Genomic DNA, 12,879 nt, shown 5'->3' with positions numbered 1-12,879 from the left:
CCAACAGTGGAGACCTGCGATGTCTGGAGTCGCATTTGATGACAAGGCTGAGATTCACATATGTCAAAATTGAGAGTGAGGCACAGGAATCTGAAGGAGATGGTTGGACAGGATGTAGACAGTTTGGGTCCAAGGGAGATGAAGAGAGCCACACCCAATTTGGAAAAAGATCAGAAAAGACGTGAGAAAAACAGGAATGGAGAAGAGTTTGAAAGGTGATCCCCAGAGGAGCATGGGTTGTAGGAAGGACTCCAAGAAAGAGGTGTAAGACAGTTTGAACTGAAGGCTGCAAGAGAGCAGTATGGAAAGAGTTAATCAGGGCAGCTTCAATTCTGTGCATTTGATTAATCAGGTGATGTTCAACTTTAGTGTTGCTATGCTTCATCTTAAGAGTGCAAATTTGAGCTTTTCTAACTTTAACTTTTAACTGTCAAGCATGACTGAGATTTTTAAATTGCTTTGGCTTGAAGTAAATCATCAAAGAACTAAGAAAAGTACAGTGCAGGAACAGGCCCTTCGGCCCTCCAAGCCTATGCCAATCATGATAGAATCCTCACAGTGCAGAAGAGGCCATTCAGCCCATTGAGTCTGCGCCAACCACAATCCCACTAGGCCATATTCCCAAAACCCCACATATTTACCCTGCTAATTCCCCTTACAATAGCATTATTTGGCATGACCCATCAACCTAACCTGTAAATCTTTGGAGTGGTCTATTGATGCCCTAATTAATTTTTTTTAAATCTGCCCTTACTCTATTCCCCCCCTATTCATGTACCCATCCAGATGCCTCTTAAATGTTGCTAATGTGCCTGCTTCCATCCCCTCCTCTAACGGCGCATTCTAGGCACCCACCACTCTCTGTGTGAAACATTTCCCCATACATCTCCTTTAAACTTTCCCCCTTTCACCTTGAACCTGTGCCCCCCCCCCACCTAATTACTTAATGCTGTTGTGTGTAAGCCAATGCTTGCAGTTTTGGAGTGAGTGAATGAATAAGGAAGTGAAAAATATAATCAGAATATTTTAAGGCTGATGAGCTTGGAAGAACAAGTGTATCTGTGCAATGAAATGTTGCACTACAGGATGAGAAAGGCAAACTCGGAGCTGATAGATTCCTGAAAATGAATAAGAAGTAATGAGATTTCTAGTTGACAGATTTGCATAGATGGAATCACAGATGACAGCACAAGATGTTCTGCATGAGCGGATAACTAGTGCTGACTGACAAAAGACTGGATTTTCTCAGGGAAGGTGGGGTTCCCATTCCCAACGCCGGCTAGTTTGAACAGAGTGGGAAAGGAGGAAGGTTGTGATCTTCTGTAAACTTGACTCTCTGATAGGCCTCGTGTGAAGTTGTACGAATGAAGTAGTGACGTGGTGGGAAAATTGGTCAAGTATTCGGTACAAAATAAGTAAAACTGACTCCGCATAACCTAAGATACGAGTAAGACCAGAGAAGGTCAAGACCTGATAAGGCTGACTCCATATAACTTAGGGCTGGATGAGTGAGGCAAGATAAGGTCAGAAATGATGAAGTCATCGGCCTTCTTCTGTTCTATCAAAGGACAAGATAAACGTATGACTAACGAGACAAAGAGTTTTAGGAGGTTAGCAAGCTGTACCATGATTTATGATATTATTGATCGAATTTCTGATTAAGCTCTGGTCACACAAACTGACAATGATTATGTATAAATACTGAATTGATTCTTTATGCAGGGGCAGACTTGGAAACAGAATTAGCAAGTCGTAATGTCAGCTTTCTGAACTCAAGTTTTTGCCAAGACTGCATGCAGTGTTTTGTAAATAAAGACAAGTTATTTTGTCGGGACAAATTTTGTTGAGTCTCTCTAGCACAGTCAAAAAGCAGGAAAAATTTCTACTCCAACGCTCGATGCAGGTTTTACAGAGCCACTCGACACAGAAGCCACTGGCCTCGGCATTGTCCTCACAACTTGTACAGACCTCAGGATGTCCAAAAGTGCTTTGTGCACTAGATGCATCAATTGGCTTTGAAACTTTTTGTTGGTCTGTAAAATTTTCCATCCTTACCGTGGCGATTCCCATGTTGGCTTTGGGCCAAGTTCTGGTAAATGGGATTAAGTGGAAAGTCGTGTTTCTTGCACGCTAGTGCAGACTCAATGGGCAGTAAGGCCTCTGCTGCTTTGTACAAATATATCATCTAATTGGATTATGTTCCCTGGAATATTTCAGAACACACTAGAAATATTCTCACCCCGGCTGGCTCCATTGCAGGGAGGACATTCTAAACCCCCTAGGCTATTTTCATGGAGTCAGGCCTGTTTTGGTAGCTGGTGTCATTCATGACAGTTCAGAGATGTCATAATCCATGAGGGAATGCTAACTTTGAGTCAGGAATCTTTTGGCAGGAAAGGTCAAAAGGTATGGACAACTTTATATGCCATAACATAAATGCTATATAAGTATAAAGAGTTTTTAATGTAGTAATTGATTGGGCAAAATTTTCTAGTGTCACTGAACACAGAAATCGTCACAATAAGGATAGAAAATTTTACAGAAAAGCTTCAAACCCAATTGATGCAACCAGCTTAGCAGGAATTATTAACATAGCTATTTTGGAGACTATAGCCCTGCTACTTAAGAGGATTGGGTTTTTATGAAGTGACTTTTGAATGTTTATTTATCTTTACAGATTTATGAGCATCTCAAAGACTTCCAATTACTATTCCAAGACTTAAAAGGTCTGTACATAATAAATACTGGGTGAGTATGAGGATGGTGTTGGATGTGTGAGTAAAACTTTATTTATTATAAAGTTTTATGTAGGTTTACATCAATACTTCAACAAAGTTACTGTGAAAATCCCCTAGTCACCACACTCTGGCACCTGTTCAGGTACATGAAGGGAGAATTTGGCATGGTCAATGCATCTAACCAGCACATCTTTGGAGTGTGGGAAAAAACTGGAGCACCCAAAGGAAACCCACACAGCCATAGGAAGAACATGCTAACTCCAGACAGACAGTGACATAAGCCAGGAATCGAACCTGGGTCTTTAGCACTGTGAGGCAGCAGTGCTACCACTGTGCCACAATGCTGGCATATGGGAATATGGAGATGCCTGGGCCATAGAAGGGCATAGGGGCTTGCAGGTTGAGGGGGACATGGGGATTAAGAAGTGGGTGAGGGGGATGAGGATTAGGAGGCCTCACATTCATCCACACAGCGTGGCTGATGTACCAGCAAATGGAGACAGGACTTTTAACCTGAGCACCTTGACAAGACCATTCACCTCCATTCCCACCTCAGCTCTGCTTCGAGGGACTGTGGCCCTGATTCCAGCCTGGCTGACTGTCAAGGGGGGATGGTCTGGTGGGTAGGTATGGCCACTCAGGAGGTAGGATCATAGCAATCTGATGATTACCCCTTCAAAAGGGAAAATCTGGCCCAGATTGTAGGAGTATCCCAGTGTTAATTCAGCAAAAGGGGAGCACTTCCTTAAACATGGTTCCTTTTTTCAGGTAATATGGAAGATACAGAAGACAAAGGGAAGCTGTTGGAGCAGGATACTGAGTGTCATAAACTTAAAATGTAATGAACTGTCATGAACAGTGATAAGAACAGACATAGAGAGGGTCTGAACCGAGACTGGGAGCCACAGTGAATCTTGCATGAAGCAATACATCAACTGTCCATGTGCTTGGGATAAACATGCATAATGCAATGTTCTCTTACAGCTGTTGCCTGCTTTGCTGATACACATGAACTCTGTCACAGGTAAAGGTTAAATTGCTTTTCAAAAATGTTAACTATAAGAGAACTGAGCCCACATAAAAGCAAAGGACAACATGGTGGCACAATGGTTAGCACTGCTGCCTCACAGTGCCAGGGGCCTGGGTTCAATTCCAGGCTTGTGTGGAGTTTGCACATTCTCCCCATGTCCATGTGGGTTTCCTCTGGGTGCTCTGGTTTCTTCCCGCAGTCTAAAGATGTGTGGGGTAGGTGGATTGACCATGCTAAATTGCCCCTTAGTGTCAGGGGGACCAGGGTAAATGCATGGGATTATAGGGGTGGGAATGGGATTGGTGCAGACTTGATGGGCCAAATGGCCTCCTTCTGCACTGTAGGGATTCTATGATTCATAATGCATGATCAACTCACGGGCCACAAGCCTCTATGGCCTCCTTGTATTTCCCAGATCTCTAACATCCACAGGTAGTCAAACATACCTAATATCCTCCCTGAAGCTGTGACTGGCAACCATTTCTTTTTACAAAATGTATCTGCAGTCTCCATTATTGGGGAGCTGAGTGGTTCAAGCAGGTAGTTCTCCTGCCCTGGAAGGCCCCAGGGTTCCAGAGACATTCCAGGACTTGTTAGCTGCAAACGAACCCAGCCACTGGTGCAGGCAGGTCAGCGAGAATGAGTGTCAGTCCCCAGCCAGGATCAATGGGCAGGGTTAGGAGGTAGGAAGTGCAGCAGGCTGCAAAGCCACCCATCAAACCCAGAAATTATGGTTGATATGAAGATGATCATGTAACATAGGAAAAGCCAAATCCAATTAACAATACTGATGCTCCACCCTGCACCTCTCCCCTTGACTCCAGGTATTGTCACTAGACTAAAACCCAGAGTTACAGAATCTGTAAACAAGGATTTGAATCTGGTGGAATGTCAGTTAATACATTCATGGTTGGCTCCAGAGCTCAATGGTTGGAGCACTCGTCTTAAAACCCAAGAGTCAAACCATTTCCCCCCCAGAGAAAGCAAGCATTAGTAAGGATAGAAGGTAGGAGAGGCAGACTTTTCATTCAGGGGATGTGGGTATTACTGACTGGGCCAGTATTTATTGCCCATACCTGAGGGCATTTAAGAGTAAATCACATTGCTATGGATCTGGAGTCACACATAGGCCAAAGCAGGTAAGGACAGCAGATTTCCTGCCCTACAGAAGATTAGCAAACCAGATGAGCTTTATGATGATAGTTTCATGGTCATCATTAGACTTTGAATTCCAGATTTTTATTGAATTCAAATTCCATGGTGGGATTTGAACCCAGATCACCAAGGGTCTTTGGATTACGAGCCCAACAAAAATATCACTACACCATTGCCTCCCCCTGTGTCTGATAGGGATGTGCTATGGGAAAAGGCTAGGTTGGAGAAGTTCAAGCTCTAGGGTCATGAAAAATAATAATTGAAAGGGAACCTCATTTATTTAAATTAATAAAATAAAATACATTAAGGAGAACTTTATGACCAATTAACATTTGAAATGAAGAGCAAAATCATGAGGGAGATTATAAATGTAGCTCGCTGTTTTAATAAAAGTGAGTTAGGGAGCTAGAGAAAATGAACTTTGATATGGTTGACAGCCATTTACTTGTCCTTAGCTTTTCTCAACTCCTTCAAACAGCACTGCAATAATCTTCCGTCTGGAGAATTTAGCTCCTAAGCTCTCTGACAACCATGAGATTATTCACAGTTTCAATCTCATGTGTCATCTTCCAGTAACCAGCACTCTGACACATTCTTTGAATAAGCACAAGGATACTGAACAACGTAATTCTTGGCAGCAAGGAAGCATGAGTGATGAATGCATGTGGGGGCAGTGGGGACAGTTACGAATTTGCAAAGACACAAGATTCTTTTAAAGTCCCAACTCAAAAAAATGCAGAAATTTTGTTAACATTTGTAATTGAAAATAATATATCAATGGCAAGTTTATCGGTTTGCACAATAGAATAAACTCAGCTAATATCCTGGGGATCCGGGTTCGAATCGCACCACTGAGGTACTGTACCTTTCCAGCTATTTAATCTTTCGCTAAAGGGTGGCAAAGGAAAAATGCAGATGACATTTGGAGACAGGATGATGATGCAACATGAAGGGTGGCACAGTAGTCTATACTGCTGCCTCACAGCACCAGGGACCCAGGTTCAATTCCGATCTCGGTCACTGTCTGTGTGGAGTTTGTACTTTCTCTCCGTGTCTGCGTGGGTTTCCTCCGGGTGCTCCGGTTTCCTCCCACAATCCAAAGATGTGCGGGTTAAGTTGATTGGCTATGCTAAATTGACCCTGGTGTCAGGGGAATTAGCAGGGTAAATGTGTGGGGTTATGGGAATAGGTCCTGGATGGGATTGTGGTCGGTACACACTTGATGGGCCAAATGGCCTCCTCTGTGCTGTATGATTCTATGATGTGCATGGGAAATGATCTACAAGAGTAAACACCCTGTGTAACCATCAGAACTTCCCTTTCGTTCTGTGTGGACGCTAGCACTGTGAGACAGCAGTGCTAACCATTGTGTCACCATGCTGCCCTGCATGCTGAAGAGCTAGTAAAAAGCCTGACAACACCAGGTTTTAGTCCAACCAATTTATTTGATAGTAAACTCACAAGCTTTCGAGGGGACTCCCTCTTCGTCAGGTGAATGGAGAGTTCTGGCCTCGGACAGAGCATATAAAGCACAGACAGTTTAGAGATTACTGATTAGAATGCGAATCTTTACACCTAACCTGCTGTCCAAGTTCTAAAGTGGCTGACAATGTGAGTGGAAGGAGCACTGATCACAGGTTAAAGAGATATGTATTGTCTCCAGACAGCACAGTGAGTGAGGTTTTGCAAACCCAGGCAAGTCACGGAGGTTACAGATAGTGCGACATGAACCCAAGATCCCTGTTGAGACCATCTTCATGTGTGTGGAACTTGGCTATCAGTCTCTGCTCAGTGACTCTGCGCTGTCGTGTGTCGTGAAGGCTGCCTTGGAGATCGCTTACCCGAAGGTCAGAGGCTGAATGCCCGTGACCGCTGAAGTGTTCGCCAACAGGAAGGGAACAGTCTTGCCTGGTGATTGTCGAGCGATGTTCATTCATCCATTGTCGTAGCGTCTGCATGGTCTCCCCAATGTACCATGCTTCGGGACATCCTTTCTTGCAACGTATCAGGTAGACAATGTTGGCCGAGTTGCAAGAGTATTTACCATGTACCTGGTGGATGGTATTCTCACGTGTGATGATGGTATCCGTGTCAATGATCCAGCATGTCTTGCAGAGGTTGCTGTGGCAGGGTCGTGTGGAATTGTGGTCACTGTTCTCCTGAAGGCTGGGTAGTTTGCTGCGAACAATGGTCTGTTTGAGGTTGTGTGGTTGTCTGAAGGCAAGAAGTGGGGGTGTGGGGATGGCCCTTGCGAGATGTTCGTCTTCATCAATGATATGTTGAAGACTCTGGAGAAGATCTACACAGCCACTGCTGTACTTATAAAAATACCATTACAACTGAAACACAGTGAAGTGAAGCAATTATGTGGGACACTTTGTAGGCGTAGCCCTGTTTGCTGTGGATCCTGTGTATGGTTTGCTTGATTTATGCAGACTTCATTTTAAGATATTTCTGCACTTACATTTAAATGCCAACCTTTTAAAATCTTAACTTGGCCACATTTTAAAACTCAGCAGGCATGCTGGGATTAGTTAGGAAAATCGACTGCATTTTTTGAAAGTTTAGTGCAGTTTATTTTCAAGACCTGTTCAGTATGTTTTGATTTCAGTAGCAGTATGGGACTGGCAGACAAGCCAATGTTTCTCTCTCTCTCTCTCTCTATAGACTATAGGTAGTCTAAATGAATGGGCGAGGGTCCGGCAGACGGAGTACAATGTTAGCAAATGTGACGTCATCCATTTTGGTAGGAATAACAGCAAAATGGACTATTATTTAAAACGGTACAAAATTGCAGTATGCTCCTGTGCAGAGGGACCTGGGTGTCCTTGTGCATGAATCACAAAAAGTTGGTTTGCAGATGCAGCAGGTAATTAAGAAGGCAAATGGAATTTTGTCCTTCATTGCTAGAGGGATGGAGTTTCAAAGCAGCGAGATTATGTTGCAGCTGTATATGGTGCTAATGAGGCCACACCAAGAGGACTGTGTATAATTTTGGTCTCTTTACTTGAGAAAGGATATACTGGCACTGGAGGGGATGCAAAAGAGATTCACTCGATTGATTCCGGAGTTGAGAAGTTTGGCTTATGAGGAGAGACTGAGTAGACTGGGGCGATGCTGATTGGAATTCAGAGGGGAGAGCTTATAAAAACATATAAGATTATGAAGAGAATAGATAAAGTAAAAGCAGTGAAGTTGTTTCCACTGGGAGGTGAAACTAGAACTAGGGGGCATGGCCTCAAAATCAGAGAAAGCAGATTTAGGACTGAGTTGAGGAGAAACTTCTTCATCCAAAGGGTTCTGAATCTGTGGAATTCCCTGCCCAGTGAAGCAGTTGAGGCTACCTCATTGAATGTTTTTAATGAAAGAAAAGATACATTTTTGAACAGTAACAGGATTAAGTGCTATGATGAGAGGGCAGGTAAACGGAGCTGAGTCCACGAAAAGATCAGCCATGATCAGCAGGCTCGAAGGGCCAGATGGCCTACTCCTGCCCGTAGGTCTTATGTTCTCACAAACATTTCAATTCTCCTGATCTTATGGTGGCTGACATGTCCCTACATTTTTTCCATTCCCCCTGGTTATCCCTATACATTAAATCAAGAATAAAACCTGAATGTTGGCCACTTCTTCAAAACGATGCAATCACTCGTCAAATCAACATACTTAATCTGTTGTGTAAGATTCAAAATTCAAATAATCTGTTGCGACATTTGGAAACAGGCCCAATCTGCCTGGAGGGAGGGAGAGTGCACTAAAAACAAAGTTGCTGGTACTGTCTTCACGCATACTCACAGGATTGTGTATTGGGAAATAATGAAGGATAGGTAACATAGGTTTCAGTGAAAATAGGACTATTCTTAGGCCAGTTCCAGGGGAAATAATCTCAAATGTTTGACCTTGATCCTCTAAGACACTCAAAGCAAGTTCAAGAGATTGCAATGATCTTAAGATACATATCTAATATCTCAACTACTTCTTATGCAATAATGTAGGGGGTGGAACAGTGGTTAGCACTGCTGCCTCACAGCGCCAGGCACCCGGATTCAATTCCAGACTTGGGTCACTGTCTGTGCAGAGTCTGCACATTCTCCCCTGCACAGTCTGTCTGTGTGTTTCCTCCGGGTGCTCCTGTTACCTTCCAAACTTCAAAGATGCGCGGGTTCGGTTGTTTGTTCATGCTAGATTGTCCCTTAGTATCAGGGAGACCAGGAGGGTACATATGTGGGGTTACGGAGATAGGGCTTGGGTGGGATTGTTGTTGGTGCAGGCTCAATGGGCCAAATGGCCTCTTTCTGCAGTATAGGGATCCTATGATTCTATTCTCTGATATTAGCCATAAGAAAATAACCTCCCAGCTCCTCAGTGAACATTTCTAGTAATTCCACATCACCAAATGAGCTAGTAACCTACTCCTACATCTGGGAATACTTTGGACATATTAACAAACAGCCAAAGCTCACCTAACCCATAGGTTTTGCACAGGACACCTGTCCATCTCCTGGTTTTCCTACCCCTGTCAACATCACAGTGTTTGGGTTGATAGACTCCTACTTGTAAACCAGTCTTAACTTCCCTTGCACTTCAGCAACAGAAGGGAGAATGTAACATTAAAGAAAAATGGCTACCATCAGCTTGAAGTTTTGCAGGGGGCCGGCAGGAGGCAGGAGTCACTTCTTCCCAACCCCATATAGCAGCAGTTTAATCATTACTCCCCATCACTGCCGCTGCCTCACTAATTATTGGCGTTGATAGTGGTTGACATTTTTGCATGTGCATGTATGAAGCACAACGACAGGTGTGCAGTTGTTCAGCAGTTTTCGAAATTACTTGGCAGAGTGCCACAGGATGTGGAACACAGCATTGCAGCTTTGCTTTTAATTGGAGTTCATAGAAGAATTCCCACAGTGCAGAAGGAGGCCATTTGGCCCATCAAGCCTGCACCAACAATAATCCCACCCAGGCCCTATCCCCGTAACACCACGTATTTACCCTGCTAACCCCCAGCCCCCCCAAACCTAAGCGTTAATTTAGCGTGGCCAATCAACCAAACCTACACATTTTGGAGTGTGGAAGGAAACAGGAGCACCCAGAGTAAACCCATGCAGACATGGGGAGAACATGCAGACTCCACACAGACAGTCGGACCCCGGTCCCTGGCGCTGTGAGGCAGCAGTGTTAACCACTCTGCTGCCTGAAAAAAATGGGAAAAGCAAAGTAATTTTCTCCACAGCATTCAAGAGCAGAAGATGAGGAATAGGAACAGGAATAGGCTGCAAGGCTTCCCGAGTCTGCTCTGCCATTCAATAAAACCATGGCTGGTCAGATGTGGATTTAACTTTACTTTCCTCCCTGCCTCCTAGAAACAGAAAAATAATTTATGAAAGCTAAAATGAATTTGTATCAACTTTGCATATGGAATAAATGGCTTCATCAACGTAAACATGCAAACATGTATTAAATTCCTCCTAGTCAAGAGAAATTATCTAAGACTAAAGTCTTTAGTCAAGACTAAATTATCAAAAGGACTATATTTAGGATAAGCATTGACTCGGTAACATCAGCAACAGTCGTTTATAGCCCTGCGATTGTCTTTATAAATCAAGTATTTAGAATGTTGCAGCATGAAGTCAAAAACAGTTGATTTAAACAGAGCTTGCTGAAAACATAGTAGCACTCTTCATTTATCATCTCTCTGAACACTAACTACCCAGTTGTTACCAATGAGAAGGCTTGAGAACTTGTGTGTAGTTTCAGGCTGCAAGATGCACTTTGTAATAACGCTCAGTAGCAATCGCACCGATTTTTATTTGGCTTTACGAGCGTACATTGGGTGGAACAGTGGTTAGTGCCAGTGACTCAGGTTCGATTCCAGCCATGGACGACAGTCTGTGTGGAGTTTACACATGTAAGTGTAGGTGGCACGGTGGTTAGCGCTGCTGCCTCACAGTGCTGGGGACCTGGGTTCGATTCCAGCCTCGGGTCACCCTCTGCGCAGAGTCTGCACGTTCTCCCTGCATGGGATTCCTTCAGGTGCTCCTCCCACAGTTCAAAGATGTCGGGTTAGGAGGATTGGTCATGCTAAATTGCCTCTTACTGTCCTCGTAGGGGTGGGGTAGGTGGTGGTGGAGCTGGCAGTCTATATACTGTTCCTCCTGCCCAAAACAATACTTAGTTTAAAAAACCTGAAAATTCCACCCTTTTTTTCAAACAGGCATAGATATATTTTAATTCATTTGTGGGACATGGGTGTCGCTGGCTGGGTCCAGCATTCATTGCCCAGCCCTGGTTGCTCTTGGAGGGCAGTTGACAGTCAATCACATTGGCCATGGGTCTGGAGACACAAGTAGGCCAGACCAGGTAAGGATGACAGATTTCCTTCCTAAAGGACATTAATGAACCAGATAGTTTTTCTAGCAATCGACAATGATTTCACGGACATCAGTGGATTCTTAATTCCAAATATGTTAAGCTTTCCTTTCATGAAACTGTTATTTACCATGAGAGAGGAGGTTGGATTTTATTAGCTGAGAACTTCATCTTTGTGATGAAGAGAAATAATTTTCCTTCACACGTGGATAGTCTTCTTTATCGGTTAGTTCTGTGCTAACAAGAAAACATGGCAGAACAAGGGATCAGGCAGTAGAGTGTACTTACTGTCCAAGCACTGCTCACATTGAGTGTCTTCCGCTCCGCATGGTGTCTTCACACCTTCCCCAGGATGGCACACAGAGCAACATTTCCCATCGTGGGTATATTGTTTACTTTCGCAGTGCTCCTCAGCATTGTGCAGAGATACCTTTGTGAAAAAGAAAATCAAAAGACATGTTGTAATTTTGCATACGTTTGAGAGGTCAGAATATATCAGCTTGAAGCAAAAATACAGGGAGTGTGAAGCAGGTCTGGTAGCATCTCTGGTGATACAAAGAGAGTTAATGGGGGAGATTTTCTTCCCCGTTCAACACAGCCACAAATCCCGTTATGACTGGAACCTCTCAGGAGCAGGCTGTAACAGGATTTTGTAGAATCATAGAATCCCTAGAGTGCAGAAGGAGGCCATTCGGCCCATTGAGTCTGCACCAGCCACAATTCCATCCAGCCTCTATTCCCATAACCCCACATATTTACCCTGCTAATCCCCCTGATACTAGGATTAATTTAGCACGGCCAGTCCACCTGACCCACACATCTTTGGAGCGTGGAAGGAAACTGGAGGAAACCCACACCAACATGGGGAGAACATGCAGACTCCACACAGACAGTCACCCAAGGTCGGAATCAAACTCGGGCCCCTGGCGCTGTGAGGCTGAAGTGCTAACCTCTGGATATCTCAGAATGTGTTTCCCACACCCCCACTCCCACTAGCGACGTGTGCAGATACATGGATTTGGGCCAGTCTCTCTGTGGGAGTTTGCGCATTCTCCCCATGCTTGAGTGGGTTTCCTCCGGGTGCTCCGGTTTCCTCCCACACCCCAAAGATTAGGCTGATTGGTGTAACAAATTGTCCCTAAATTATTCTCCCCTTAATCTGGTTTCCAATGGGGGTACCACGAGCACAGACATGGGTCAAGGGTGGAGGAGGAAAAGCAGATTGTTAAAATGGCGGCGCGGGCTCGTTGGGCCAAATGGCCTGTTTCCCGTGCTGTGTTGTTCTTTATTCTTTATTTATTCTTTAAATCAGGTTCACATCCAGTGAGGGCATGAGCCTGATCGCCATTCATTTAAATATATTTAAATATCCAAAACCAGCTTAACACTGTCTCTTTCGGGAATACACAGTAAGAAGTCTGACAACACCAGGTTTAAGTCCAACCAATTTATTACTACAGTAATCTGTAAACTGTCTGTGCTGTTATATGCTCTGTCTGTGGCCAGAACTCTCCATTCACCTGACGAAGGGACTAACCCCGAAAGCTTGTGAGTTTATCATCAAATAAATCGGTTGGACTTAAACCT

At 44.1% G+C, this 12,879-nt stretch overlaps 1 protein-coding gene across 1 annotated transcript in view; it reads right to left on the bottom strand.

Moving 5' to 3' along the window:
* ngfrb (nerve growth factor receptor b) overlaps nt 1–12,879 on the bottom strand; it is a 145,491-nt gene that overhangs the window by 108,901 nt on the left and 23,711 nt on the right. Inside the window, exon 2 of the mRNA XM_080213443.1 lies at nt 11,581–11,722. Coding sequence (XP_080069569.1) covers nt 11,581–11,722 — 142 coding nt within the window. The remainder of the gene's footprint in view (nt 1–11,580; nt 11,723–12,879) is intronic.

The sequence above is a fragment of the Carcharhinus amblyrhynchos genome, chromosome 27 (assembly GCF_965287045.1).
Source record: "Carcharhinus amblyrhynchos chromosome 27, sCarAmb.v2.hapA, whole genome shotgun sequence".
Classification (NCBI taxonomy): domain Eukaryota; kingdom Metazoa; phylum Chordata; class Chondrichthyes; order Carcharhiniformes; family Carcharhinidae; genus Carcharhinus; species Carcharhinus amblyrhynchos.
Note: the sequence above shows the minus strand (reverse complement) of the source record. Positions and strands in the feature narration are given on the sequence as shown.